The 24,074-nt window shown below is 36.2% G+C and overlaps 1 protein-coding gene across 1 annotated transcript in view; it reads left to right on the top strand.

The window, feature by feature from the left end:
* The window catches only part of LOC113097665 (uncharacterized), a 34,854-nt gene extending 11,621 nt beyond the window's left edge, over positions 1 to 23,233 (top strand). Inside the window, exons 6-22 of the mRNA XM_026262926.1 lie at positions 4,563 to 4,627; positions 8,084 to 8,257; positions 8,467 to 8,637; positions 10,002 to 10,175; positions 10,367 to 10,537; positions 10,790 to 10,963; positions 11,265 to 11,438; positions 15,421 to 15,594; positions 15,688 to 15,858; positions 17,346 to 17,519; positions 17,797 to 17,970; positions 18,533 to 18,706; positions 18,988 to 19,164; positions 19,250 to 19,423; positions 19,899 to 20,072; positions 21,943 to 22,116; positions 23,068 to 23,233. Coding sequence (XP_026118711.1) covers positions 4,563 to 4,627; positions 8,084 to 8,257; positions 8,467 to 8,637; positions 10,002 to 10,175; positions 10,367 to 10,537; positions 10,790 to 10,963; positions 11,265 to 11,438; positions 15,421 to 15,594; positions 15,688 to 15,858; positions 17,346 to 17,519; positions 17,797 to 17,970; positions 18,533 to 18,706; positions 18,988 to 19,164; positions 19,250 to 19,423; positions 19,899 to 20,072; positions 21,943 to 22,116; positions 23,068 to 23,233 — 2,835 coding nt within the window. The remainder of the gene's footprint in view (positions 1 to 4,562; positions 4,628 to 8,083; positions 8,258 to 8,466; positions 8,638 to 10,001; positions 10,176 to 10,366; positions 10,538 to 10,789; positions 10,964 to 11,264; positions 11,439 to 15,420; positions 15,595 to 15,687; positions 15,859 to 17,345; positions 17,520 to 17,796; positions 17,971 to 18,532; positions 18,707 to 18,987; positions 19,165 to 19,249; positions 19,424 to 19,898; positions 20,073 to 21,942; positions 22,117 to 23,067) is intronic.
* Positions 23,234 to 24,074: the final 841 nt, after the last annotated feature.

A 24,074-nucleotide genomic window follows, 5' to 3' on the forward strand; every position in this document is an offset into this window, starting at 1 on the left:
AGATGCAGGGTCAGAAATTAACGAGGTCTTGTGGCAAAAATGCCTCCAAAATATACAAAAATGCTCCATAAATTCAAGATAAAGGTGCAGAAACGCCCCAGCACAATTAAACAATTTATCACAGCTGTTGTGATTTAAATGAAATGTGAAAATGTATGGAATTACATTTGATTTAATAAAAATGAACTAAACTTTATAAAACTGAACGTAACTTTTTCAGAAACTACTGTGAAGCCTGGCAAAATCTTGCACTTGACAAACACACCAATATCATCCCAAAGTTTCTGAGTGTAGTGACATGACCAACATAAGTGTACCACAGTTTCTTCAGAACTCGAACAAAAAGAGCATTTAAGATCAATCTCAGATTTAAATCTTTGTATAAACAAAGGGTAGAACCTGTATATGAGCTTAAAATACATTTCTTTCACTTTATGAAAAATAATTTTTGTGGTAGAGACCAGATTTAATCACGCGAGAGCTTTCCAATATGCGCGTCACTGAGTGACATCTGTACCTCCAGGTCAGAGAGCGCCTGTCCATCAAAAGCTCACTATCCAATCAGAGTAGACCACTGTTAAGCCCGCCTCCACACAAAATGAAAAACTGCGTAGCATAAGAGAAATCTGTGGCAATGCATTCAGAATCGATGATTAGCGAAAACGAATGTTTGAAAAACATTAACAAAGAATGAAGCATATTTGAAGAGCCTGTTAAATTTGTGCGACTGAGTTATTTATTTATTTATTTATTTTTTTCATTTTCTTGTGTTTTTCTTCTTTTGTAATGGCATATTTTTTATAGTTTCTGAAAATTTGACATTCAGTTTTATAAAGTTACGTTCATTTTTATTGTACCAAAGAATTACATTTAGATATCCAATTAAGATGTCGATTAATTTTCAACTACCGTAATTCCTCAAATAAAAACCGGTAGTCAAATATCAACAGAACGTCTCGGTTACGTACGTAACCCTCATTCCCTGATGGAGGGAACGGAGACGTTATGTCGACCGACAAATGGGGTCTCACTTGGGAGGCCAATCATCTCTGATTTTAAGAGAAAACGCCAATGAAAATTGGCTAGTGGATTAACACACCTGAGCCACTCCCGTGCCGACGGGTATAAATAGGGCGACAGGTGCATCCACTCATTAGGTTTTACGCTGAGGAGCCGAGAACGTGTCCCGGCAACAGCGAATGGTTCAATGGTTCACTGCATCATGATGGGCTGCAATGGCAGCCACATACACCTTCAGGGTGGAGGGTGACAGCCCACGCTCCAGCCTTTCTTGCAGGAAAGAAAGCACGACTCTGACCGGGCATCTCCGGGCGTCTTCTCGGTGAGAAGAACACCAATTCGTGAACAGACTCCACTTCAAAGCATAGGCCTGCCTCGTAGAAGGGGCTCTAGCCTGAGTGATAGTGTCTACCACCGCTGGGGGCAGATCACTTAGGTCTGCCGCGTCCCGTCTAGAAGCCACACGTGGAGGTTCCAGAGATCTGGACGCGGGTGCCAAATGGTGCCAAGCCCCTGAGAGAGAAGGTCTCTCCTCAGGGGGATGCGCCAGGGAGGGGCTGTCACGAGGAGCATGAGTTCCGAAAACCAGGTCCGGGTGGGCCAGTAAGGCGCAACCAACAGGACCTGTTCCTCGTCCTCCCTGACCTTGCACAGTGTCTGTGCGAGCAGGCTCACTGGGGGAAACGCATACTTACGTAAAGCCCGAGGCCAGCTGTGTGCCAGTGCATCTGTGCCCAGGGGGGCCTGGGACAGGGAATAGTACAGCTGGCAGTGGGATGACTCGTGGGAAGCAAACAGGTCTACCTGGGCTTCCCCGAATCGACTCCAGATCAGCTGGACCGTCTGGGGATGGAGTCGCCATTCCCCGGGGAAAGTGAGCTGTCGTGAGAGCGCGTCGGCTGCACGATTGAGCTCCCCCGGGATGTGCGGACCAACACGTGCTTGTGCAGCACTAGCGGACGAATCCGTCGCAAGGCTAGATGCACTGCCAGCAACTCCAGGCAGTTGATGTGCCAAAGCAGTCGAGGTCCTGTCCAGGACCCTGAAGCTGCCTGCCCGTTGCATGTCGCGCCCCAGCCCGAGTTGGAGGCATCTGTTGTGACAACTCCGGGCGTCACAACAGAGACAACTCCGGGGTCACTTGTTCTAAGGGCATGCCGGCCCGTAGAAAAGCAAGGTCAGAGAGACCGGGACGGGTGGCGACAGAGGGGTCTGCTGCACTCCCCTTGAGGAGTGAGAGACGCGATCGCAGCGCTGCCATGTTCATACGCCCACAATAGACGCATGAATCATCCACGAGCGCAGCCTCAGCGTGTTGGACGCCCAGACACTGCAGACAACGCTCGTGACCGTCAACCGAAGACAGGAAAGGACCGCATCCAGAAGGAAACGGACGAAACGGCATCTTGAAAAAGACGCGAATCGTCCGTGATTTGCTCTTTTAGAAACTGTCTCTTTTAGCCGAAGCGCCCAGGGGAATCGCCGTTCACAGGGACACCGCTGTAACGCGCCGTCACACCGACCAGGAACAGCTTCAAACAAAAACAAAGATGATGGCTTTGTAGTGATTCTTCTCATCAGCTACTCGGCTCCGAAGCAAAAATCTAATGAGTGGATGCACCTGTCGCCCTATTTATACCCGTCGGCACGGGAGTGGCTCAGGTGTGTTAATCCACTAGCAAATTTTCATTGGCGTTTTCTCTTAAAATCAGAGATGATTGGCCTCCCAAGTGAGACCCCATTTGTCGGTCGACATAACTCGTAGTGACCGACAGATAGGGAACCAGATAACTAACGTACACGTCCACTGCCGAAGCGGTTCTCGTTCTCGAGTCATGAACCGGTTGCATCGGATTTCGGATCACCAGTACACTGAACCGAGAACCATTTCTGTCGGACGCGTCCAATTTGAGAACCGAGGATCTGATGATACTGTGCATGTGTGATTCAGCGCGAAGCAGACTGACACGCAGCGCGTGAGAACCAAACTTGCTCTTTTAGTGATTGATTCTGAACTGATTCTGTGCTAATGTTATGACCTCTGTCCTGGAACGCTATCGCTTTTAATTTAAAATGGTTTATTTAAAACAATTATTTATCAAAAATATGGAATTAGAAATAAAGGCATCCCTCTAATAAAAGCCTGCTTCAAATAAAAGCCTGTTACCTTCTGCAGTTCAGGTAAATAAAGGCCCCGGTTTTTATTTGAGCAATTACGGTAATTTTGGCCGATACAAATGCAAATGCATTATAACATTATTTTTAATTTTAGTTAGTTTTTAACAATAACTTTTTATTTGTTTGAATTAAATAAACAAGTATAAAGTTATTTTATAATGAAAGCATATTGAAGATTTGAAAACAATTATAAATAAACCATATAGTAATCACTGCAATCACTTTTACACTTTTTTCAGAAAGATGCAGTGGTAATCTTAACATTTTATTTTATGACTTCGCATTTGTAAATGCTCTAAAGCAAATCAGTTGTAAAAATCAAAAAATCTTTTAGAGCTTTGTGATTTTTTTTTTTCATGTAAGGTATAGCTTCTGACCTTTAAATCAAAACATACTCATGATGATATGGCATCAACTACTGCATTATATAACCAGAAACACAGTCTAAATATTATTTTTTATATTTTGCTTTCACTTTATTAGGAGTAGGCCAACAGCGCTCAAGCTTGTACTTATTTATTTATTTATTTAGAAAAGGGACAATGTACATTAATTAACATTCATAAATGTAAATGTACCCAAATTAGCCCGAAGGCTAGTTTTCATTGGTAGTCCCTTTGCCAGATGTTATTAGGCTCTAAACTAGAAAAAATAAAAAATGTTATACATTACAACAATACACTACAACAATCATAAATCTAGAACTTGTAAACACCTCTATAAAATACAATTAAGAACATTATATAAAAAGACAACACACAATAGAAAAAAATGTTATGAGTTAAATATGACTGATTAGGTCTATAATAAAATTAATAATAAGATTAATAATAATAATAGAGGAGCAGCATTAATGTTCACATTGTTGGTTATGAAGAAACCATTTCTTAAAATTAAACTTAATAGAGTTAAATGTTGAGCACTCTCTAATTGAGTGAGGTACAGTATTCCACTGATGTGAAGCTCTGTATGAGAAAACAGCTTGGCCAAACGATGTTTTCCTACGTGGAATTATACAATCCGCTCTAATTGCTCCTTATTTGCTTACTTATTTGAACAATGCTTGAAGCTTAGTATTACGAGCACTTCCTGTGTCCGTTTGCCTCTTTAAGATGAATCCACTTGATATATTCCCCAATTATAAGACACTTTGGATTTTTATTTTTATTAATAAGACACTTTGGATTGCATTATTAATTGAAATGTTAATTTTTAACTAAATATGAAGTGTAATTCACTGATTTATTTTCTGTAGACTTTCAGACTGCAGTATCACTGAAGAAGGTTATAAAGCTCTGGCTTCAGCTTTGAAATCAAACCCTTCACACCTGATAGAGCTGGATCTCACAGGAAATGATCCTGGGCAATCAGGAGTGAAGGAGCTCACTGATTTACTACAGGATCCAAACTGTCAACTGAAGACACTGAGGTGAGTGCAGTAGTTTGACTAAAGGAAAATTTTATCACCAAACCATCTTTCATCTGTCTTTGCCATTTAGACATACTGTACCTATATCAGCATATTAATCCACTTCTTTTAGATAAAAACCTGTTAACCCACACCTGGATTTGGGCGCACTGAACTCTCTTTGTTTGCATGTGTCAAAGTTTACGAATAGATTAAATGAAACAAGACAAGATTAATCTTGACAAACTATATAATTATAAAGATCTAAGACTCAAACATTGATGACAGATCTCTGTTTTTCAATAGAAAACTTATAAAGAATGTATTTGTGAAATTTGTGTAAGCAGTTCACATCAAAACATGAAAAATCAAAATGCAGTACATACCACATTCGTCATAATAGCGAGTCATAAACACATCCAAAGCTGTAAATCCTGGTTTAGTTAGAAAGGTAATGGTCCACTGATCAACATCCCAAAGAGCAAGTTTAGTCCAACAAAGCAATAACATTGTAATATGAATGATAATTCCTTTGTTTGCGTTTCAGTTCTTAAAGGACAGTATTCTTTGTGTCTCTTATTGAATAACTCACGCTCAGAAAACCGAGTTTTGGTAGTAAAAAAACACCTTGTTTTTGTAGCGTACAGTGTCACAAACAGAATGAGATAACCCTCAGACACAAATAAAGTGAAAGATAGGTGGAAGATTCTTGATTTGAATTCTGGTGCTCTCTTGTGAGGCATGCTGTGACGCACCTGTCATCTGATGGAGGCATAATTAGCGATAAACTTTTTCTTTATTTTTTTTATTATTCAACATTTTTGTTGAAGTGAAAAAAGGTTGCAGGTATCTCATTTTCATGATATCTTCTTCAGATTTGAAATAGAAACTCACAAGGCATATGACTTTCAACCCATTACTTTTCTAGAATAAAAAAACAAAAAAAAACAAGGCACTTCAGTGTCTATAACTTTTAATATTTTTGTGCATTATCAACTCTGGTTGATAAAAAGTATAGCCAAAGGGAACCTCTTTCCAAATACACCATAATTAACTTCACACTGAAGTAAGGAACTGTTGCAATTTTAAGTTAGGTAGGGCACTTTCAGCTATGAGTCCTATTATGGTAGATTTGGTTATCAGGTTAAAATCTGTGCCGTCCATCGAAAAAACAAAAAAACAAAAAAAAAACTATTATTTGTTTTAATTGAATGTACAAGTAAATACAACAACAGTGGACTTTTACTAGAGAATGTGCACTTTTTATGTATATGTATTTTTTTTTTTTACAAACTAAAATGAAACCATTTAACACTTGTGCACTGTTCGATTTCTGTGTATACCCTTTATGGAGCGGGTCAAATTGACCCTATTTGGATTCAATACAATTCCTCAAAAATCACACTATGAAAAACAACAAAGATTCAGGTACAAACTGAAAACTTTTATTATCAACATTTGTCAAATATTCCCCCAAAAATATATCTGAAGGTATGATTTAATGAAAATGTTTTTTTAACCATTTTTAAAGATATTTTGTTTTGACAAAATTTGAAAATAAAGAGTATGCTGACTTGTTTTGCATATACATTTTTTTTTCTTTTTTTTTTTCTTAGAACATCATAACTGAACAATTAAATGTAGCTGTATAATGAAAATATTTATTTTCTTCAGTTGGCTGTTTTGTAAACTCATTTCATAAAGTCATGAACTTACTTTTGACATGATGAGCACACAGCAAATGTGTGCTTTTGGCATTTGAATTGCTTGCACTTCACACACATGGTGCTGGTTTTGCTGTTGTGCTTGAATGGGCACACCTCACATCTCTTCAATTTTTTTTCCCTATCATCTGTGTTCACTCCTTTATTTTCTGTGGGTCTGACTCCAGATGCACGTTTCTGCCCTCCATGTTCAGAATCTCTTTGGGTAGCTCAGGTTTGTCATTTGTAATTTGCCATTAATTTTGAACACCATGATTTAGCTTTTTGAAGTGTGTTTGGTTGGGGTTAGAACACTTTTAGATACACTTACACTTTAGAACTGGAGTTGATGCCCTGACATACATGAAATAAATGTTTTTATTTTGTGTCTGTACAGTTTCTTTTGAATGGCTGTCTATGAGGGTCAAACTGACCCACGAACATCACACATGTAATATTAATTTTGCGTGTATATGTAAAAAAAAAAATGCAATGTTGAAACTTTGCATGCATATCCATGATGATAAATGAGAAAAAGTCACAAAATATCAATAAAAGAAAAAAAGGTTTAATATTATTTCAGGTAGCTTGAAAAAATAAATTATAGGTAATTTTTACCATCTGTGGCTTACAAAATATTTTTCTGTATTGAAATAAGTGTGGAAATCCTCATTTTTAGCTTCATAAAGTAGTAAAATAATAAAATAACAAAATATAACCAAGAAATGTTGTTATTTTGGTTCAGTACAGTTTCCTTAGAGCGTTAAAATATGCGGGTCAAATTGACCCGCGAACATCACGAACGTAATAGTAATTTTGTTTGTATATGTCAAAAAACACCAGCATGTTGAAACTTTGCAAGCATGTTCATGATGATAAATGAGAAAAAGTCACTAAATATCAAGAAAAAAAACATAGGTTAACCAGTATTTCCAACAACTAGAAAATCTAAACGGGTCAAATTGACCCGCAACATAACACAAGGGTTAAATGCATAAAATAACTTATTTTACATTATAGCTACCATGTGCTGTTGACTTCCGGCCTTTAATTATTTATTTGCTTATTTATTAATTAATTTATTTTATTAACAAATTCATATCACTATCTGCATGTCTCATCAATGAGTATGCATTCATGGAGAACAAGCTTTTGGGGGTTTTGAGAACCAGAACTGAGCTGACTGATCAATATTTGATCCCCTTTATTAAAATACATCGAGGTGGATAATAACACACAAATTGTTATTCACTCAGCATTACTTGAACTAATAAATAAATATCTAAATACCAATTTAATAGAAATTAATAGTATTCTCTTGTGTGGCTCTATACATTTGTTTTAGCCAAATACATTTTTATATTGAAATAATTAAGATTTCTGCATGCCACAGCAAAATAGCCATTGAGCACATCAGGCGTTGTGTCTTCTGCCATCATATTAAGTAGCATAGCATTCACTGTAACGTTACCCTTATCACACAACAATAGATGATCATCCACGATGTGAAGACAGCAAGAAGTTGTGATCAAACTATATAAAAAATAATAACTTGCTTGGAAAAAAAATACACTTTAATTTTTTAATTAATCACGAGCATAAACACGTTAACATTGCCAGCCTTACTTAAAATGTCATAATGGACATTGATATAAAGAACTTCTGTAGAAGTACTTTTTAGACATGTACAATGTGTATCAGTATGATCTTGATTATTGTAGAAGGCAGCACTGCAATGTACAGTAATGACATTTCAGTGTACTTCTTTCTTCAGGTTGTTACAGAATCCTTCTGCAGTTGAAGCATGTCAGTATGTGACTGAAGTTGTGGGGGAAAACCCATTACTCCTGAGAGAACTGAATCTGAGTGGACATGAACTAGGAGACGAACAAGTGAATCAGATTGCCGCTCTACTGCAGGATAAACACTGTAAACTCAAGAAGCTGATGTGAGTATTGTTTGTTTTTATTATTATTATTATTATTATTATTATTATTATTATTAGTATTATTATTATTACTACAGTACACATCCATCCTATGTATATCCTATTAAGTCAACTTACAGGAACCAGAACAAAACAGTTCTCAGTGATCATTAAATATAAGCAACATGCATTGTGTTCATAAATTCTTCCTCTCATGTTCATCATTTAAGGATGCGTTATTGTGGTATAACAGAGAAAAGCTGTTCAGCTCTTACTTCAGTCCTGAGATCAAACTCCAGTTTGGAAGAGGTGGACATTAGCAACAATAATCTGCAGGATTCAGGAGTGAAGAAACTCCTGAATGGGTTGGAAAATACAAACTGCACACTGAAGAAACTAAGGTGAGTTTAAAAATCCATTGTTTAAAACTAGAACTACCAAGGCAGTCATTTTGATCATTTTTACATTTTAAAATGTAATAACTTTGTTTAAATAAAACCCATATGACTAAAATACCTTAACTTTTGTTTTGTTTTATGACAACATTTAATTATTAAAATTGCAAAACACATAAAAATTCTAAGTATTTCTACCTTGAATGGCCAAAGCGGTCATATTGAACGTTTGCATGACAGAAAGCATATAATTTCTTCTTTTGCGACTTTTTCCTGTGGTTGAAGATAAATTTCACTGTTGCCTAGCAACTTTTGTTCTAGTTGTTTTGATATTGTGCTGCGAAGTTTAAAAGCCAGATGGACACCTCCAGTACAACAACTGTTGTCATTCAATCTGCCACGATTCTAGGTAGGCTTTGTTTGGCTGGAAGACTATAGCCTGATTGTTATCACTAATAACTTACTTCAATGACAAAACATCCATAATAATAATAATAATAATAATAATAATAATGACTTGTATTATTTTATGCTAGTTTGATGCTATAGCTAATGCATATATGCTAATTTGACACCACGACAAGACTGATATTGTGAAATAAAACAAACTAATTATTTGTATCTATTAATTTATTTAGCAACAGTGACAATATTTATTATTACATACTATCATTACAAATCAATTTATTCATGAATCACAATTCCAGTGGTGGCTGCATAAAATATTTTTCCAATTCATGCAATCCAAACATTTCCAATAACTCCAGATTACTGTAAAGTACAAAAGTAAAAATTAATTGAAACAAGATGCATGTACTAATTTACTAAATGTTTTATCTATGGATTATTCTGCTTTGGTTCATATTTGTTGGCATTTAGACTGTCAAATAGGCAACAATATTTTCACTGCGGTGAAAAACTTTTCTTCTCCTTCTTGCTGGACACAAAGCGAGGCACACACATTTGGGAGTGGTCTACGAATTACACAATTAAATAAAAAAAATATATATTAAATTTTTTAGGATGATGACATCATAAAAAGTGACAACAGACATTGAAAGCTTCATTTTCAAGCCTCAAAAGAAGATTCGAATGAAAATATGATATGACAAAAATGGCATTCAGTTCGATCTAGTATGAATGGTAAGAATGGCCGCTATGGTCATTCTAGTAGTTATAGAGTTCTGGTAGTTCTAGTGTTAATTGCAGTTAACTTTTAAATTTGTGTTATTTATTGTAATTTTCATTTTTTTTTAATAATACAAATTATATATAATCAAACTTATTATATTTCTATATAAATGTATGTTTAATATTAATTATATATAAAATTAAACATACATTTTAATTATTATACACATTTTCTGTAGGCTTTCAGACTGCTGTATCACTGAAGAAGGTTATAAAGCTCTGGCTTCAGCTCTGAAATCAAACCCTTCACACCTGATAGAGCTGGACCTCACAGGAAATGATCCTGGACAATCAGGAGTGAAGGAGCTCACTGATTTACTACAGGATCAAAACTGTCAACTGAAGACACTAAGGTGAGAGATGATTAAACAATATATAAAATAGGTTATATGCAGGTGAATAATTAATTAAATATTATTAAATTATTTTTAATATTATTTCAGTAAAACAACAAACTGCACAATGTGTTGTAGTATCACATCTGACAAAGTGATTTCTTAACAAAAGGACTGAGTTGAATCCTGCATCATCTTCTCTTCTGCAGGTTTTTGGGTCCTGGTGCAGATGAAGCCTGTCAGTATGTGACAAGAATTATGGGTAAAAGCCCATTACTCCTGAGCAAGCTGCATCTGAGTGAATGTGAACTAGAAGACACACAAGTGAATCAGATCGCTGCTCTACTGCAGGATAAACACTGTAAACTCAAGAAGATAATGTGAGTGTTTCACAAAATGTTCATAATTATTATTTGCCTTGAAGTATTTGTAAAATAAATAATTTATTAGATACTGTACATTAAATAAGTGGTTAAATTAACAGGTTACCTGTATTAATTTAGTGGACACTTTTATCCAGTGCAATGTACAAATAACAATAATACAAGCAGAAGCAACTAAGGCTGTTGCTGATCATTAAATAGGCTTTCAGATTCATACAAACAAAGTTACAAAGTTTTCTTTCTCTACAGGCTAAATAATAACAGGATCTCAGTAGAAGGTGTTGCTACTCTGACTTCAGCATTGAATTCAAATCCTTCAAACCTGACAGAGCTGGATCTGAGTGGGAATAAAATAGGAAACTCTGGAATTCAGAAGATCTGTCCTCTGTTGAATAATCCTCAGTGCAGATTGAAGACACTGAAGTGTGTTTTTATTTTATTTATTTTTTATGCATTTAAATTTTTCTACATAATATACATTTGTAAATGTCATTTTGATTAGATTTACTGTCAAGACAGACTTTTTTTTACAACTCACATTATTATATTTAAATATATGTTGAAATTTGTAGGACATTTTTTGTTTTCACAGTATTTTGTATGATTATGTTTTAATTTTTCTTTCAATTTAAAAAAAGACATCACTTTATTCATATCAGTTACCGTATGTTTATTTACCATAGAACATTCAATACTTAACACTTTTATATATATATACATACAGACTTTCAAGCTGCAGTATCACAGAAGAAGGATATAAAGCACTGGCTTTAGCTCTGAGATCAAACCCTTCACACCTGATAGAGCTGGATCTCACAGGAAATGATCCTGGACACTCAGGAGTGAAGGAGCTCACTGATTTACTACAGGAAGGTTGCTGTAAATTGAAGAACATCAGGTGATAATTACTTTGAAATATTTACAAATAAGCAAATAATGTGTACTGTGTGGAACTAGGTAAAAGGTTAAAATGTGTCAGTATGAAACTGAATGGAAAAAGGAATTTACTGAATTGTATATCAAGTATATTTCATGGGTCTGACATGGGTCGTGAGTTTTGTGTAACAGAAAATATTTTTTTCACTAGGCTAATAATTCACCTCTAATTAGTTTTAAGTGAAAATGCAAACTAACACATGCATTCTGTGCATGCGTGAGAGGAACGAGCTGTTCATATCAGCAGCAATTAATAGTATATATGGTTGGGAAAGATCACATAATGTTTAAACAGCCTTCTGTCTTTACTGTCTTCATTCACATGCTTGTTTTCATCACTTTCGCTTTATTTTCTTTGGCACTGACTAATTCGCTAACCTGAACATCCTATCAGAGCTCTCACTCTCTTGACATCCTGCATGCCAATGTGAGTCCAATGACAGCCAAAGAGTGGAACACACCATACTAACTAGCTCGACCCTCGCTCGCAGTTAGCTATGGTTTCGGATATACGGCCCTTTTCCTCACTCTGGAGGTGTAAAGATATTGGAGACTGGATAGAGGGCCACCAGTAATCCTTTCAATGGTTCTGACTTTCTGTTCTAGTCTCTTGATATCTGATTTGGTAGCTGAATCAAACCAGACAGTTATGAATGAACACAGGATAGACTCAATAATAGCTGAGTAGAACTGTTTCACCATCTCCTGTGGCAGGCTGAATTTCCTCAGCTGATGAAGGAAGTAGATTCTCTGCTGGGCCTTTTTAGAAATGGAGTCTATGTGAGTGTCCCACTTCTTGTCCTGAGAGACAGTGGTGCCCAGGGATCTGTATGACTGTACTGCATTCACATTGCTGTGCATGATGGTGAGTGTGGGGAGGGTTTATGCTAGGTGTTTCAGTCCAGCGTTACGTTGTTTAATTAGCAAATGCATGTGCGCTTATTTTCGCGCCCATGGGCGTGCTGGTCTAAAAACGAGGTGTGTTCAGGCGCATTGCTGGCGCAATGCTATTTTAAGAAGCTGAAAATAGACTGCACTATAGCCCAGCTCTAACCTGGTCTAAAGTCTGCCAAAATGTTTTTCTTTGTTATTTAAAGTGCGTGTTATTAGGCGGGTCTGCAACGAGCATACATGCTGCTTATTAAACACAGGGATGCACAGCAGCACACAAACATGCCAAATATAAAAAATGTAAGGATTGCAATGCATAATAATTTTTGTAGGCTAATTAAAATAAAAAAATAAAAAAATAAAATATATATATATATATACAGTATTGTTCAAAATAATAGCAGTACAATGTGACTAACCAGAATAATCAAGGTTTTTTGTATATTTTTTTATTGCTACGTGGCAAACAAATTACCAGTAGGTTCAGTAGATTCTCAGAAAACAAATGAGACCCAGCATTCATGATATGCACGCTCTTAAGGCTGTGCAATTGGGCAATTAGTTGAATTAGTTGAAAGGGGTGTGTTCAAAAAAATAGCAGTGTGGCATTCAATCACTGAGGTCATCAATTTTGTGAAGAAACAGGTGTGAATCAGGTGGCCCCTATTTAAGGATGATGCCAACACTTGTTGAACATGCATTTGAAAGCTGAGGAAAATGGGTCGTTCAAGACATTGTTCAGAAGAACAGCGTACTTTGATTAAAAAGTTGATTAGAGAGGGGAAAACCTATAAAGAGGTGCAAAAAATGTTCAGCTAAAATGATCTCCAATGCCTTAAAATGGAGAGCAAAACCAGAGAGACGTGGAAGAAAATGGAAGACAACCATCAAAATGGATAGAAGAATAACCAGAATGGCAAAGGCTCAGCCAATGATCACCTCCAGGATGATCAAAGACAGTCTGGAGTTACCTGTAAGTACTGTGACAGTTAGAAGACGTCTGTGTGAAGCTAATCTATTTTCAAGAATCCCCCGCAAAGTCCCTCTGTTAAAAAAAAGGCATGTGCAGAAGAGGTTACAATTTGCCAAAGAACACATCAACTGGCCTAAAGAGAAATGGAGGAACATTTTGTGGACTGATGAGAGTAAAATTGTTCTTTTTGGGTCCAAGGGCCACAGGCAGTTTGTGAGACGACCCCCAAACTCTGAATTCAAGCCACAGTACACAGTGAAGACAGTGAAGCATGGAGGTGCAAGCATCATGATATGGGCATGTTTCTCCTACTATGGTGTTGGGCCTATTTATCGCATACCAGGGATCATGGATCAGTTTGCATATGTTAAAATACTTGAAGAGGTCATGTTGCCCTATGCTGAAGAGGACATGCCCTTGAAATGGTTGTTTCAACAAGACAATGACCCAAAACACACTAGTAAACGGGCAAAGTCTTGGTTCCAAACCAACAAAATTAATGTTATGGAGTGGCCAGCCCAATCTCCAGACCTTAATCCAATTGAGAACTTGTGGGGTGATATCAAAAATGCTGTTTATGAAGCAAAACCAAGAAATGTGAATGAATTGTGGAATGTTGTTAAAGAATCATGGAGTGGAATAACAGCTGAGAGGTGCCACAAGTTGGTTGACTCCATGCCACACAGATGTCAAGCAGTTTTAAAAAACTGTGGTCATACAACTAAATATTAGTTTAGTGATTCACAGGATTGCTAAATCCCAGAAAAAAAAATGTTTGTACAAAATAGTTTTGAGTTTGTACAGTCAAAGGTAGACACTGCTATTTTTTTGAACACACCCCTTTCAACTAATTGCCCAATTGCACAGCCTTAAGAGCGTGCATATCATGAATGCTGGGTCTTGTTTGTTTTCTGACAATCTACTGAACCTACTGGTAACTTGTTTGCCATGTAGCAATAAAAAATATACTAAAAACCTTGATTATTCTGGTTAGTCACATTGTACTGCTATTATTTTGAACAATACTGTATATATATATATATATATATATATATATATATATATATATATATATATATATATAGTTCTAAATCATTTTTGGGAACTGAAAATGGTGGTGGAGATTTTGAAGCATCAGGAAACTTCACACAGCTCCAGTTATCTGTTGAAGATATGTGTAAAAATGGGGGCCAGTTGGTCAGTGCAGACGTTTAAACAGATAGGTGAAAACCATCTGGGCCTGAAGCGTTCTTAGATTTCTGCTTGCTGAAGACCCAATTCACATCTTTTACATAGACATTAAGTGCAGGTCGAGTGTTGACTGTCCTTTTCAAATCAACAGTAAAACACATTCAGATTGTCAGCCAATTGTTGATTCTCCACAGACTGTGGGGGTGGGGTCTTGTACCAGGTGATGTTCTTGAGACCGGCCCATACTAATGCCGGATCGTTGGCTGAAAATAGTTTTCTCAGCTTTTCTGAGTAGTTTTTTTAGCCTTTGTTAGTGTGTTCCTGGCCTGGTTTTTAAAAGATTTTATCCCCACTTTTGTAAGCATCCTCTTTTGCATGACGAAGCTGTTTGCGTTTCCCAGTAAACCATGGTTTATCATTATTAAATGATAAGAATGTCCTGGTGGGGATGCACATATCCTCACAGAAATTGATGTATGAAGTCACAGTCTCTGTGAGCTCGTCCAGATCAGTGGCATCAGGCTTGTAAATCAGACTCTGCTTCATTAGTCCATTTTTTAACAATCCTTAAAATAGGTTTAGCTAATTTCAGTTTCTTCCCTTTCATCACCTCAGCCGCCCACTCATCATATTTGTAGAGCTGCGGGCTGTGTGACCCCCGAATCACATTTGATAGTTTATATAGCCTTTATGTTGAGCCAGTATCCTCCTGTGTTCTCACCTTAAATTGGTAGAAGCACTGAGAGACCCCCGGATTGCTAAACTGCTCCAGAGTGTCAGTGCAATATTTCATATTGGTGTACCCTTAGACTGGACCCATTAGCAAGATGGGAACTTCATGAATTGTAATATAATTATCTAATCTAAAATTATTATCTTCTCTCTGTAGGTATTTCAAAAGTCCTGATGCAGAAGATGTGTGCCAGTATATTACTGAAATTCTGGGTAAAAGTCCATTATTACAGAAAGAACTGGATCTGAGTGAAGATAAATTAGAAGATCTGGATTGGGAGAAGTTCTCTGCTTTTTTAATGGACACTCATAGCAAAGTGGAGAAAATTATGTAAGAATAACTTATCTGTTTATCATTATAATAGATTATTTGATGTGTGTTGAATATGCGCTGAATAATAAATAATGCTGTTTTTATGCTTAGGCTGAATAATTGTAAGCTGACAGAGAAAAGTTGTTCAGTTCTAGCTACTGTTCTCTCCTCCAAAACCATCCTGAAAGAGGTGAACCTGAACAACAGCCATCTGCCGGACTCAGGAGTCAAAGAGATCTGCAAGGGACTGAAGAATCCTGATTGTGAGCTGAAGATACTCAAGTGAGTACATTCCACCATCAGCTATACTCAACACCCCAGCAATCAATGGAATACTATATATTTATGGATTCTGCTTACCTCCAGCAGTGGGGAAATTTGAAGAATATGTTTTTGTTGCTGTGTGTGTGTTGTAGTGGTTTTCATATAATTAACCTCACAACAGTGTTGTCTCTAAATACAGAATTTAATGAATAAATAAATAAAATATAAAACTAAATAAAGTAGTATTTTGGGAGAAATGGATGAATTCACTTGCTGTAAATTCGAATGACAAGTCTCTCTGAACTGAAGCACAAACAAACATGGCAGTGCCCGTCTCACATTACAGTTGCTCCAGAGGCATGTTACCCTTGACATATATAGCAATTGTAAGTCGCTTTGGATAAGTGTTAGCTAAATGAATAATGCAATGTTTACATTACAAGGTGTGTAAGTTTATGAATATTTTGAATATAAAAGGAAAAAACGAAATAAAAGCAATCCATCTGTCATACAGTGTTATTGTGACCGAGGTGTGTCATGACAAACATAACTTGTCACCATGTAAACAATAAGGGGAAAATGTTCAAAAATAATGGTCACCTAAAAAGAAGCTCACTCTGGGGGGAACACTAGAAAATTTTAAACTCACCACTGAAAAGTTTAAGGATATAATTTAAAAACAGACTTAAACTATAAGCTATACACATAACTAAAAAGCTATATGCACAAAATAAAACTCCTTTATTGTCTAAAATATATATATTTTTATTCTTTTTAAGTAAATAAATCACAGTTGTCTCCGTTTGAAAGGTGAAGTTCAGATTAGAGAATTAGCCTTGCTATATTAAAATATATTTTAAAGAATTAATGTAACCAAACAGTTGGTAGCCCCAATCGACTTACCGATTTCAATAATATTTTTTAAGGACCCACCATAAAATCTACATATTTTCCAAAAGGTTACTGAAGTAAATGTAATAGAGTGGAGTGAATGCAGTTTGCTACATACACCTCTAATTATAAAAGGAGTTTCTGTGAGAGAGTATACCTCAAGCTAGTCACTGATAGCTTCAGTGGTGGGAATGTTCTTTGCTCAATTTATGTATAACATGTATTCCCAGTTTGTATAATCATTTTACTTTTCATACTACTAAAACAATCAATGAGCCGTTTTTATATATAAATAAAAACAATTATTATAGACTAATTAATAAACTATTCTTAGCCAGAATATAATGTGCTCTTTCTCTAAACACTTCATTATCATAATTTTTAATACCAAGAGCTATATTAAACAATAATCATAATCATTTAAATACATTTACGTAATCATAATATTGCAGCTCTCCCCATTTGAGCTCATGTATTTTAATTATATACTTTATGCTGAATTGTAAATTGTGCAGTGTAAATACATGTGTGCAAACTTTGAGCTGCATTATTCATTGTAATGTGAATTGTTTACTGTAAATGTTAATTGCAATTCATTAATTTATTTTCTGTAGACTTTCAGACTGCTGTATCACTGAAGAAGGCTATAAAGCTCTGGCTTCAGCTCTGAGATCAAACCCTTCACACCTGATAGAGCTGGATCTCACAGGAAATGATCCTGGAGAATCAGGAGTGAAGGAGCTCACTGATTTACTACAGGATCCAAACTGTCAACTGAAGACACTGAGGTGAGACATGATGAAATAATACAAAATAAGTTATAAGCAGGTCAATAATTAAATAAATATTAATAAATTATTTTTAATATTATATATTATCCCATATCCTGCTGTTCCTCTTGACATTTACACTTTCTCACTGTTTCTTTCAAATACATATATAAGTGCTGAAATTAAGTAGAGCTTGTCATTAAAAACAATGACAATGAATTTTGTCTTAACATATTTTAAAAGGCAATGGGCATTTAGTTCAGAATTAAATTGAATCGTTCATCAACTTTTGCAGGTTTTTGAGAACTTTTGCTGCAGATGAAGCCTGTCAGTATGTGACAGGAATTGTGGGTAAAAACCCTCTACTCCTCAGAGAACTGAATCTGAGTGAATGTGAACTAGGAGATACACGAGTAAATCAGATTGCTGCTCTACTACAGGACAAACACTGTACACTCAACACACTGACGTGAGTATTTCACATCATTTTAAAATGTTTTATTACTTTTAATAGCAATGTTACTGTACTTGAAAACATTTTCTAATTTGTCTGAGCCAGTGTCATTTTTTTCTTCTGGAATTTTATTACAGTCAAAATAATGTGAAGTATTAAAATTAAAGTTATTGTAAAGAGAAAAAAATGTTTTTTTCCTAATGAAATTTTGGAAATTGTGCATCCTCAATGTAGATGAGACTTACAGCAATTCAGATAATTATGCCAGGTTGTTTTAAAATATAAATATTATGTGTAGGACATTAAAAATCGATCTTGAATGATGAATGGGTCACTGTACAATTGGCTTACTCGATTCATTAAAAAATGTGGATTCATTGAATAACAAAGCATTGTTGTGTGGTTTTCAGAAAGGCACAACAGTTCTGCTGTTTCTATACACTGGCGATATTTTGTGTAAAATGTAACCTGTTTATTAAACCGTTGTATTAAATCAGTTTTGCGGATATTTGAGGGAAAAACCACTCTTGCCATGTATATAGTGGGCCAACATTGTCTTTTCTCTTTCTGTCTTCAGGCTGTGTGGATGCAGTATTACAGAGAAGCAATGCCTCATCCTGACATCAGCTCTGAAATCAAACCCATCACACCTGAGACAACTGAACCTCAGTGGGAATAAAATAAAGAACACAGGAGTGATGCACATATGTGATCTCCTGAATGATTTCCACTGTAAACTGGAGAGATTGAGGTGAGGAACACTTTATACTCAGTATCTCATGATGAGCATAAGTATTTTGCGATCTGGTGAAGGATTATGGATGCACTGATACCACTTTTTCCAGAACGAGACTAATGCTTTCATTTTTGGTCACCAAAAATATTGTTTACCTACACTTGTATTTTTATTTATTTATTTATTTATTTGATGATGATTTGAAAGATCTCTCTTCCTTGTTTTGTTGATGTAATAAAGTTAGCTTCTCAAATCTTATTTTATACTCTCCATCTCTTGATCTTTCCCAATGTTAGGTTAAGATACTGCAATATGACAGTTGAAGGTTGTTCTGCTGTGACTTCAGCTCTGAAATCAAACCCATCACACCTGAGGGAGCTGGACCTAAGTGGCAACAACCTAAAAAACTCAAGGCAAAAAACACATTTGTATGATGTACTGAAGGATTCACACTGTAAAATGAAAAAAATGAGGTCAGTAGCAATCATAAAAATGAACAAAATAGTGTTTTGGTATTTGAATGAAACATAATAGTTTGTCTCATTTCTCTGAATATAGGTTCACAAGATGTGACATGAAAGATGAAGATTGTTCTGTTCTGACGTCAGCTCTGAAATCAAACCCATCGCACATTAGAGAGCTGAACTTAAGTGGGAATGTATTAGGACAATTGGGAGTAACAACCCTCAGTGATGTACTGATAAACCCACAATGCAAGCTGGAGAAACTAGAGTTGGTATCATTATGCTGTACATCAATTACAGTGTGATGCTTTTAACTATTGGACTGATTCAATGTGTATTAGTAGAAAAATAATTAAACTTTGCAGCAAAATGTGTATTTTGTGCAGTAAACCACACTCTAAAAATACTTTAAATTGTGAGTTGTGTACAATATTTTCTACATTCTACATGAAAATAGTACATTTAAATGTCACTTTTTTTCCAGTAAACTACAATATTAATTCTATATTTTAAATGACAGTTATAATTAATTCAATGACTGTGTCATTTACTTTTTATAAGAGTAAAGATGCTCTAGTCTTCTGTTGTATCTAGTATCCTCAAATCCTAGTTAACTTACAGCACATCCTGTCTAGGTTTATGGTTCTATAATTAGGTTTTCATGTTCTGGTATATTAGTGATTGAATGACATTTACTAATGATGAATTTAACACATATATTAACTTTCTCTTTCTGTCTTCAGTCTGTGCGAATGCAGTATTACAGAGGAACTGTGTCTCATCCTGACTGAAGCTCTGAAATCAAACCCATCACACCTGAGAAAGCTGAACCTCAGTGGGAATCAACTAGGAGACTCTGCTGTTGAAAACCTTGGGATTCTATTAGGAAGTTCACAATGCAAGCTGGAAAAACTATAGTTAGTAACATTACAATTTACAGCAGTTACTCTGTGATTAAATTCATGTTGTTTATTTTAACACAACAGGACCACACTATCATCTAGCATTTCCCCAACTGAATAAAGATATAAAAGTACTATGAGCTAATGGACTAATGGTTCAGTATGTTTGTCAGCAGAAATTTTCATACTGTATGCTGAAATCTGACAAAACCACTGCAAAATGAGGCAGATAAAAACTTAAAATGTAAATGACAATAAATCCTTCTGAAAGAGTTATGTGGTTTCTGTAACACTGATGGTCCTTTAGTCAAAGAGGGTCATTAAATGCGTGTTCCTAGAGGTTAGCAAGTGAAGTTAACAACATAGGCCAACTTCAGATACATGTGATATTGATACATTTTCATCCTCATTTTCACTTTCTGTCAAAAAACACGCCAATTCAAGGGACATGACTGCTTTCAGAAAGCCGAAGTAAACATCTACTGCTGTAATAAACTTCATCACACTGAGCTCTATCATAGACCCAGTGCAATGCTGCTCCAAGTGTGAAGCAAGTGTTTTTTGCTAGTTTCGTCCAAATGCACTTGTTATTTTCAGGTCATTGTGCCACATTGTTTAAATAGCAAATTAAGGGAAGTGGAATAGACTGCACTTTTGACCACTTTGACCACTGTTGACAGTGTGACAGTTCTGAGCCTCCTGGTACCTGTCGATGACAGAGTTGACAGCATCACTGAACAGGCCAGAAGGTGCAAGCGGGGAGCCCATCAGGAAGACCCTGTCCTTCTCTTTTCGGACAGGGCCAGAGCTGCCACGGAGATACAAATTAGCCATTCTATGTAATTCAGAGATATCATTCGATTTCACTTCCTCGCCTTCGTCTAACTCCTCTAGCAGGTCAGCTTGGTATGCCTGTAACACCACCATGGTGTGCAGATACACACCAGCCTGACCTTCAGCTGTATACCCCTTGCCCACCAAGCTAGATGAGAGCAAGACTAGAGCCTTTAAGGATATACTGCACCAGGGGAAAGATAGCTTGCGAGCGTCTATTCCACTCTGGGCATCAACTTATAACCCCCACCACATTTGCATATTGAGAAAAGGTGGGGACAAATAAACATGTTTAACTTAGCCATTGCATGAGTAACCACCTCCAACAACTCCTCATACTGGGCTGAGAGAGAAGGTGAATCCTCATTGACACCCTCCACATCAAACTCCTTGGAGGAAAACTGAATGTTGAGACTGTTCCCTGCATGGGAGGAAGAAACTGCAGAGTGGGTTTTTGATCCCAGAAAGCAGGCACCAGATCTGGTGGGTGAGGAAAGAGATAGGGACTCAATGGTCTCCCCCTCGAGAGCCCACTCCGTATGCTTTGCCATCAAGCAGACAACACACAGACAGTGTGTATCCCCTCTCTTAAATGTAGCGAAACGCTGTCCGCTTTCACAGAATGAAAAGTATGACTGATACGACACAGAGTGCTTGCAGAATGACATATAGATGATGCTGGTTCCACTTCACATGCTTTTATAGCTTCCTGGTCGCTATATCACCTGCATATGATGTCACACCCTTCCATCAGACTGATTGCAAATGTTATTCAGAGCATGGATTCGCTGAAGGTGTTCCCATGGGAATTTTCCAAAAAAACATTGGAAAAAGTTAGGCAGCTCTGAGATTCAGTTGCAGTTCACAAGCATTTTTTTGTCCAAATAAAATTGCTCCAGACTTGGATTGTGACTAATATCCTCAAATCCCAGTTATAAATTGGTTTATGTTGCTATAATTAAGGTTTCATGTTCGTATATTAGTGACTTTATTGTGTTTAGTCACACATGAACTGAACATGGATCATTGTTATTTCTCTCTCTGTCTTCAGTCTGTGCGGATGCCAAATTACAAAGAAACACTGCATCATCCTGACTCCATCCCTGTGTTTAAACCTTTCACACCTGAGAGAGCTGGACCTCAGTCAGAATAAAATCGAGAACAAAGGAGTGAAGATCTTGAGTGAAATACTGGATAATTCACGGTGTCAGCTGAAGAAATTGAGGTGAGGAATATTCCTATAGAATCCCAATGCTTAAAATCACTTTAACACTGTAATTTTAGCAAACACTTTTACCCAATATCTCCATATTTGTGGAAAATAATTCCTCCCAGTGGAGGAATATATATTAAGTTGAAAAATAATTAATGTGTGTTCCTGCAGACACTTCGATTGTGCCTTTTATTTTTCTCTTTATGTGTAATTTAATTATTCAATACATTTCATGTATTACCCAATATCTCCCATATTTGTGGAAAATATTCCTCCCAGTCGAGGAATATATATTAAGTTGAAGAAGAATTAATGTGTGTTCCTGCAGACACTTCGATTGTGCCTTTTATTTTTCTCTTTATGTATAATTTAGTTATTTTTAACTGCCCTTTCATCTTTATATTTTAAACCATTTTGTAATGTAGAGCATAGCTTTACACATTTAAAATATTTGGGACTTTTTATGAATTGGCTGAATTCTATATAATGTTTTGTGCAATAAGGTGCAGTCACATAGTGTACTTTTGCATGGAAAAATTCTGCAGATATATATATATATATATATATATATAAAAAGAAAAAAAAACCAACACGTAAGGTGTGTGTTCGAGAAACATTTTCCAAGAGGCACTTCATATTCTAGAACAATACTTTTATGAAGTGGGAGATAATACACTGCTTGAATTATAGCATTGTTGGTTATAAATATTTTGTGCAGTTTCACCTGATGGATAACCACTGAATTGGTGGAACAAAGCTCCAGCCTGTTCAGAGTTCACTAAAGCACCTTCTGTTGGTCTATTCTGTTATGTTAATTTTTCTGTCAAATCTAAACTCCATGCCACTAGAAAACCATCAGGTCAAATTCCTAATCAGAATGCATCCCCGTTGAGATGACTGTGATTTTTCCCCCTCCAAATGTAGCAAACATTATAACAATTATATTTCTTCCTCTCTTTCTAGTCTAAATGACTGTGGAATTACAGATGTTGCACATTTAACTGATTCTTTGGACAAGACTAAAGCGTTGACATCTTTAAAAGAACTTGATTTGAGTAACAATAATATAGGATCCTCGAAAAATCAGCTCATTTATGTGCTACAAGACTCAAACTGTAATCTGAGGTAAGTAAAAATCCTTATGTTGCAGTCAAACAATAATAAACAGACATACATGGAAATGTAATTTATTTTAAATGTTTCATATTGTAAACACATTTTTTTTTGTACAGTATTGTTCAAAATAATAGCAGTACAATGTGACTAACCAGAATAATCAAGGTTTTTCGTATATTTTTTTATTGCTACGTGGCAAACAAGTTACCAGTAGGTTCAGTAGATTCTCAGAAAACAAATGAGACCCAGAATTCATGATATGCACGCTCTTAAGGCTGTGCAATTGGGCAATTAGTTGAATTAGTTGAAAGGGGTGTGTTCAAAAAAATAGCAGTGTGGCATTCAATCACTGAGGTCATCAATTTTGTGAAGAAACAGGTGTGAATCAGGTGGCCCCTATTTAAGGATGAAGCCAACACTTGTTGAACATGCATTTGAAAGCTGAGGAAAATGGGTCGTTCAAGACATTGTTCAGAAGAACAGCGTACTTTGATTAAAAAGTTGATCAGAGAGGGGAAAACCTATAAAGAGGTGCAAAAAATGATAGGCTGTTCAGCTAAAATGATCTCCAATGCCTTAAAATGGAGAGCAAAACCAGAGAGACGTGGAAGAAAACGGAAGACAACCATCAAAATGGATAGAAGAATAACCAGAATGGCAAAGGCTCAGCCAATGATCACCTCCAGGATGATCAAAGACAGTCTGGAGTTACCTGTAAGTACTGTGACAGTTAGAAGACGTCTGTGTGAAGCTAATCTATTTTCAAGAATCCCCCGCAAAGTCCCTCTGTTAAAAAAAAGGCATGTGCAGAAGAGGTTACAATTTGCCAAAGAACACATCAACTGGCCTAAAAG

The sequence above is a fragment of the Carassius auratus genome, unplaced genomic scaffold (genome assembly GCF_003368295.1).
Source record: "Carassius auratus strain Wakin unplaced genomic scaffold, ASM336829v1 scaf_tig00216358, whole genome shotgun sequence".
Taxonomy (NCBI): Eukaryota; Metazoa; Chordata; class Actinopteri; order Cypriniformes; family Cyprinidae; genus Carassius; species Carassius auratus.